Source organism: Petaurus breviceps, unplaced genomic scaffold, assembly GCF_028583685.1.
Source record: "Petaurus breviceps papuanus isolate PSGF00001 unplaced genomic scaffold, PetGlider_PUasm1.0 229, whole genome shotgun sequence".
Taxonomy (NCBI): Eukaryota; Metazoa; Chordata; class Mammalia; order Diprotodontia; family Petauridae; genus Petaurus; species Petaurus breviceps.
In genome coordinates this window covers 1,811,633-1,819,399 of record NW_027185903.1, presented here as the reverse complement: position 1 = coordinate 1,819,399, position 7,767 = coordinate 1,811,633, and the positions used below count along the sequence as shown (strand labels likewise).

Below are 7,767 nucleotides of genomic sequence, written 5' to 3'. Positions count from 1 at the left end.
TTACACCCAGCCCTCTCTCTCCTTCGCGGTCCATCCCCCTCCTCCCCTGTCAACTCCAGTGTGCCTGCTCTTTGAGTGAAATAACTCCCCCATTCTTCTCAGGACTGGACGGGGCTAGGAAGAGACATTTCGGAATCCCTCCCTAGGTTTTAGTGACAAGAGGATCAAGTGCCAAAAAGCAAGAGCTATCTCCTCTCCATCACCATTGGGAAGCTTATCAGTCACGGCTTTGGAAAGGAGAGGGATAACGGGGACCCTCCACCTTCTCCCCCACAGTTCCCCCCAAAACCTCCGCAGAGAGCCCGTGCCCCTGGGGACTACTTGGGGCAGGAGGGGAACAGGAGGATAGAGTGGGGACTACAGCACGCAGCAGGTGCGGGAGGGCGGGTGAGGGAGGCAGAGAGGGAGGAGAGGAGGGGGTGGGGAAGGAGCTAGGAGTTGCAGGAGGGGGCGGGGGTGGGGGGGTAGAAGGAAGTCCTGCGAGGAAGGAGGCGCTGAAGAGCCAGCCACAGCAGCTGCCGCCGCCGCTGCTGCACTGGCTGCTTGGAGGCTGGAAGCTGGAGCCGGGCTGTGAGGTGGCTAAGACGCGCGCCCCGGCGCCCGGGAGCCCTCCCCGGATCTCATGGAGCACACACATTTCCATCTCACCAACAGCTCTCTCATCTCTCAACACCGCTATGCCTGCGGCTTGGGCTTCGTGCCGGTCGTCTACTATAGCCTCCTGCTCTGCCTTGGCTTGCCAGGTAAGGGGCGTGCGCGTGTGTATGTGTGTGTAAGACAGAGAATGGGAGGAGATGAGGTGGAAGTCGGTGTGTCCGGGTGTCAGGGTGTCTGCGTACCTGTGTGTGGCTCCTAGAGGGGACTGTCGGGGAAGATGCGTGAGGGAAGCGGGGAAAATCCACTGAGAGGTGAGGAGGGGGTGGGGGTATGACCGAAGTCCCCTCCCCCTATCTTCCTGAACTCTCACTACCAACTCCCCCAGCCCACCCCCCCCCCCCCCAGCTGACCCTACCAGAAAAGTTTATACCCAAAGGGCAATGAAGGGATTTCCATTGGGAAAGAAAGTTGATAACCGCTAAGCACCTGGGATGTGCCTGCAGCTGGAGCTCTGCTCCCGGTGCATTGTAGGACAGCTGCTTTGGCAAAGGGCAGGGGAGGGATGCGAAGGCGACCGCCCCCTCCGGTCCTCTGTCTCCTTCCAGCCCAGGTCGGGACAGTCAGTTTCCTGCGCCCTCTGGTTGTCCCGACCCTGTCCCCCAAGCTCCTGAAGAGACTGTCCTGACAACCCCAAGATCAAGTCCGAGATCAAGAAGGAGACACTACTGATCTTGCGCTCTGAGGAGAGGGAGAGGATGGAGAAGCGCGCTTTCTCTGTCCGTCCCTTTGTGTTCCAGAACCACGGTTCCCCAGGGAGTGGGGGATCTAAAGAATGGCTGGGGAGGGGGCTGGGAGCGGGGGGATGGGATGGATCCCCGGCGTCTGTGCCTTAGAAATTATTATGAGAGCACACGCGCGCGCGCGCACACACGCACACACACACACACACACACACACACACACACACACACACCCATCACCACAGTCACACTCCCGGGTGACTGTCTCCTTGAGCACCGTCCTTGCCCCTTTGCTTGGCTTTTCTTTCTAATCTCCTGTCGTAGGAAGCAGCGCTGTGCAGATTATTCTTTTGCCTCTCCATCTTCTACCTAAAGTGTAGCTGAGACTCAGAATTCCTGAAGGGAAGGAAGGAGTGTGGATTTTCTTTCTTATGTTCGGATTCGTTATGTGAGGGAGCCCACTGCACTTTGGATACCTCCTTTGACAGATTGCTTTCACGAACCTCAGCAGGAATCGAGAATTTCAGAATGCCTTTATCGCCCCCCTCCCCATACGTATACACACTTTAGCCACAAATCAGTCCTTTATAACCAAGGGAGAGGGAGAGAGAAGAAAGCCTGAACGGAGACTATGGTACAACTACCCTGGATAGAATGTGAATTTGGGTACAGGAACAGTTCCCGTTTGGATTTTGTGTCCCCAGCCCCTAGCATAGTATATGGTACGTAGCAGACGCTTAATAAATGCTTGTTGGTTGATTCTTGAGGTTGCTCTCCAAATGTATTGGAACAGCACCCAGGGTCTCCATCAGTCATCACTGTTGTTTGTTTTTATCTCCATTCCTTTTTGTTCCACTAAAATGGGTAACCATTAAAAAAAATTGCTAGTTTCCAAGGTTCTTCACTTTCTGGAATCTAAGTGACACCCCACAACATGGTTATTAAGAATTAATCACTCTTCATAAGGTAGAAGAAAAAAGAAGGCAAATTATTGTCTGACCAGGCAAATGAGAACATATATTGTAATTATTGAACTCATGGACTAATTCTTATCCAGCAAACAATTTTTTTTTCTCTCCTGGGCTTACCTTTCTCCTTCCTGATGCACCCTTTGATAATTGAGTTTTCCAATGGTAATAGGTGCCAGAGGGAAAACAGAAAACTCTAATCTGTTTCTTCACAAAGTATACATAGCCAGGACAAAGTAATAGTTTACTAAGCTTAGAATTTTCTCCCTCAGGATGACAGGCTAGCCTCGTTCACCTCATTCCCTACCTTTATCATTTAGCAACATCATCTCTAGAGACTGAAAGGGCAGAATGTCATCCCAAGGTGATGGCACCAAAACTGAGGACTTCTGTCTTTAGATGAGGAATGCTGGACAGCTCAGACCTTCAGAGTCTGGATTTGATGTCAATTAAGGAAGCTTCAAAAGCAAGGACTTGCCCAGACAGAAATAGAAGGTAGGGGGACCATGAAGTGAAAGCACTCCCCTCACCCCCAACCAGGAGTCAGTCTTGTGCAAAGAGACTGAAAGAAACCAGATAAAAGGATAAGTAAAAATGAGGCATTCAGAAAAAAAAAAAAGAAAAATTGGACACCTTATTTTGTAGGGAGTCATTGATGTTTGGGGAGGGGAACTCTGAAGGTGTCTGCTCCAGTCTGACTGTATGAGGCAAAGTGAAGGAGAGTAGATATGGCTAGATGGAAAAGGGGGTAGCCACAGGGAATGGGGAATGGGGACAGGGCATGTGCAAATTTCATGGTCCAATGATTTCTGAAAATTGCTTGCAAGGCTGGTTCAAGGGTCACGCCTCTGTCTGAGTGGGAAAAGCATTGTTGTTTTTAGCTGATGTTTTGCACTGACTACAGTTATGAAGTCCACAATGGATACACAAGCAATATTCATGGGCGTTAGAGTTATTTAACAGAAAAGGCAGGTGGTTATTAGGAGCTGAGCTCCACCCATCAGCCAGGGAAGAGCCTGAAGAGGCAGAGGCAGAGAAAAAGTACTTAGCTCAGCATATTACTCCTATTACTGAGACTTTCACTGTAATACCCTCCCTCCCCCCAATTAGAGAACTCTCATTATTCTGCAGCTGACAGGAACACACAGTTAAGCTGGGTGTGAAGTAACAGACCACAGGGTTTGATGATATTGTTGAAAACTGAGATTTTAATTGAATTACTGTTCCCAGCAGTGGGCTCACCCAAAGTGTTCCAAATTAGCACAGTACGGTGGGTAGGAAATGTTTATGGGAATTTGGAGTTGAATGTGGAGTGGGTGTGAACTATACCACAGTGAATGGGAAGCAGGATGGCAATTGGAAAGAGAGGGCCTTCCTCTCCAGAAACTGTCAAACAAAATCATAAGACATGGCAGGAAGGGACTGTGAAAGGCCACATGATTAAGAAATGTCTTGATGAATACATTAGGGTACTGGACTTGGAATCAGGCAGACTCACAAGTCCCATCTCAGATAGTGTGAACATGGGCAAATTGCTTCTCTGTACCTCAGTTTCCTCATCTGTAAAATGAAGAGTTTAGACTTGATAGCCTTTAAGACTCCCTTAGCCAAGAAAACCCCATTGACAACATTGGCCCATGGGTTCATGAAGAATCAGACACGACTGAATGGCTCAACATCAACAACAACAAAGATTCCCTAGGATCTACGATGCCAGTCACACATTCATAGGATTTAGAGTTGGAAGGAACTTTAGTAATCAACACCTTCACTTTACAGACAAAGCAACTGAGTGTCAAAGTGACTTTGGAGTCACACAAGTAGCAGATAGCAGAGCCAGGATATGAACCTTTTCAACTAGAGCAAGCTGCCTCCAATGCCATACTCATAAGAAATCTTATAAACCAACCCAAATTCCTTAGACTGTCTTCTTGGGAGAACACCTATTCTGTTGGCTGGTCCACACTGGAGTTCTGCATGTATCTCTTCAACTTGTCCCAACTTACTTTAAAAATTTTAAGTTGGCAATTCACACCAAATAGAGGGGAAGGGGGGGAATCACAAGTTGGCTATATATACTAGGCCTGCAAGAGAAAGCAAAATTGGATGAAGGAAAAATGAGAAAAGTGTGTTATAATAGAGAAGAGGAAAGGGACATTCCTAATAAGGAAGGGACAGCAAGAAATAATGCTGACACACAATTTTTTTTAAATTTACTTAGAAATGGACGTTTGTCATTTTTTTAGTTGTTTTTCACATGGATTACAGTTGTGAAACCCACAGTGGGCACACAATCAATATTCATGGGCAATGGAATTATTTAATAATAAAAGGGGTGGTTGTTAGGAGTTATTAAAAGATATAACTCGGTGTACTTAAAGGCATGTGCAAGTTCTGGCCAGTTCAAGCAAAGTGGAAAGGTTTCAAATATGGAGCTGAGAATGGGATATTTTCAGTGAGACCTCTAAGGAGCTTCAACAGTGTGGTGATTTGTGACTTGTTTGAGGTCACCGAGATACTACTCAGACAAAGCTAGATTTGAACCCAGATCCTCTGACATCAGAGCTACTGTTCTTCACATTGTACTATGAAGGTTACAAAGTATTTTTGTATATGTTGGCTCATCTGAGCCTCAAACGATCCTATGAGGCAGGAACAGATATTAATTCCATTTTACAGATAAGTCAACTCAGGTACAGGAGGTTGGGGGAAGGAAGGAGGAAGGAAACATTTATTAAGTGCCAACTATATTCCAGGCACCGTGGTAAGCAATTTACAAATATTAATTAATTTGATCTTTGCAACAACCCTGGGAGGTGGGTATCATTATTATTCCTACTTTACAGTTGAAGAAACTGAGTCCTACAGAGAGAGGTTAAGTGACTTACCCAGGATCATACCACTAATAAGGGTCTGCAGCCAGGTTTGAACTGTTCTTTCTGTCTCAAGGTCCAGCATGCCATCCACTAAAGGTGGATGCCACTCTTGGCCACAGCTCCTCAGTGTCAGAGATTATACTTGACCTCAGGTTTCCCAATTCCAAATCTAGAATTCCATACACAATATATCTGTCATCCAAAGGCTAGCCCTAGCTCCATTCAAAGAGACTCAAGGTGATACTGTGCAAGTAGCAGATTCTTTGGGCCAAAGTAGCATTTAAAGTCCTACTTACATGGTCACTGAAGAACTGTGATTTCTTCCTATAGAGAAGAAAACAATGACATCATGAATGCTCGAACTGCTGACAAATTTACAAAAAATACCTACTTCATCTTCTGACATTCTTCACTAAGATCAGATGAGGGGTTATTTGGACACTTCATTGAACTGCATGCAATATCATATAGCAAAATCCTAAGTCTGCTGCTTGTTGCTGCAACTTGTAAAGCTGTTATTTGTCTCACGTCACAAACAGATTCTCCTAATATAGGACCTCCCTCCAACAGGGTTTGCAATATACCTCCTCATAAAGTTGCCTTACAGGTGAGTTGAGACAGAATGTTGGACTCCTGGCCCTAGTCATAGCCCTGCTGCCTGTTACATACATGAGTAACCTTGCCTAAATTATTTTACCTCCCTGGACTCGGAAGAGCGAAATGAGAGAATCAGATTAGAAAGTCAGCATAGCAAAGTGGAGAGAGGCTCTGAACTCAAAGGATTTTACCTTGTGTTCAAATCCCATCTGTGACCCTTAGTACTTTTGGGACCTTTAACAAATCACTTCCCTTCCATTTCCTCATCTTGGAGATGGAATAGACAGCTCCTGAGGTCCCTTTCTATCTCTAGAACTTCGATCCTCTGATGATCTCTTGGAGTTGTTTCCAGCACTGACATCTACTTCTATACTTTTGCTAAAGCCCCATTCTATTGCAGACCCTTTTCCAATAAGATTCCAAAATATTAGGAGAATGGTGTATGAGCTTACAGTTCCCCAACCTCAGACAGTTGTATCTGGTTCAGCAAAACCTCTAGAAATGATCAGATATTATTAAACCTCAGACAAAGTTACAGAATGCATCGGGAGATTGAAACTGACAAATCTGACCTCTAAACTGACTAGCTGAGGCCATTAGCAAAGAAACAAAGGTAGCTGCTGTTCTACCTTTGGCATACCCTTCCCATGTTGCCTTGGGGGTAGGGGAGCAGGGAGTTTAACATCAGCACTGCCAGTGGTCCTACACCCCAAAATATCAGTGATGCTGATTCACAAGTCACTGCAGAGAGCACCCCAAAATATCAATAGGTTAAAAATGGGTGGGGCATCCAAATGAGGAATGAGATTGAGCCAGGTTCACATGGATAGGGGTGAGAGAAGGAAAAAGGAAACTGAAATATGTGTCTAAGAAAGAAATATAAACTATGAATCTGATTATGAACTGAAATAGTCAGGAAAGCTCAAATACCATAAAAAAAATCTTAGGGTAAGCTTTGGGCTGTGTCTCAGATATGAGTTTGCAAAGTGTTTAGACTAAAGGGGCGGGGAGGAGTCTGTCTGCTTCTCAGTGAGGCCATGACATGATAGAAGAGAATGGACCTTTTGGATTATCTGGTTCAACACTTTCATTTTCCATAGAATGAAACTGAGGAGAAGTGATTTGCCCCTGATCATAGCATCAGCAGCAGCAAAGTGATGACTAAAGCCCAAGATTTCAGTTCCTAACTTTATACCTACAGTTTATATCTTAGATCCCAGCATACACCCATAATACTCCTTTCTCTTACCACTGTCACCACCACCTCAGTCCTCTAGAGGACTTTATATCTGGGATTCTTTTTTTCTTTTTGAAGGGGGAAGACAAGGCAATTAGAGTTAAGTGAATTGCCCAAGGTCACACAGCTAGTACGTGTCAAGTGTCTGAGACCAGATTTGAATTCAGGTCCTCCTGATTCCAGGGCCCGTACTCTATTCAGTTTTCCACCTCACTGCCCCTATATGAGGGAATTCTTAACCTTTGTTTATATGTCTCATGGACCCCTTTGGCAGTATGGGGAAGCCTATGTACCTCCTTAGAGTAAGTGTTTGTTGCCTAAGTCATAATTGATATAAATATTGAATTTCAGTTAGAAGCTAATAAAAATAATCTTTTCCCCATCCAAGTTCACAGACCTCCTGAAAGCTATCCACAGACTTATTGGGGTTCATAGACCTCAGTTAAAAACTCCTACTCTATACCATTGCAGGGATAGCTCTTTGTATCAAAACAAAGAAATGTGTGAAGGGCTAGGATACCTTTAAGTGAGCCAAGGTGGTGGTGGTGGTGGTGGTGGGGCATTCTTGGTAGAATGTACTGGGTTTTTAAGAGAGAAAATAACTGTGTATTTAGAATTGCCTAGAAGTTTCACTTTTCTAGAAAGTAAGTCATGGTTTATTTTCTCAAGAGGAGGGTCCATCATGAACTAGCTGCTTTTGAAATCACAGAGTCATTGAATTTTACAACTGGAAGAAACATTAATCTAGTCTG

The 7,767-nt window shown here is 45.3% G+C and overlaps 1 protein-coding gene across 1 annotated transcript in view; it reads left to right on the top strand.

Moving 5' to 3' along the window:
• Positions 1 to 622: 622 nt before the first annotated feature.
• GPR139 (G protein-coupled receptor 139) overlaps positions 623 to 7,767 on the top strand; it is a 53,563-nt gene continuing 46,418 nt past the window's right edge. The window contains exon 1 of the mRNA XM_069095971.1: positions 623 to 743. Within this exon, the coding sequence (XP_068952072.1) occupies positions 623 to 743 (121 nt within the window). The remainder of the gene's footprint in view (positions 744 to 7,767) is intronic.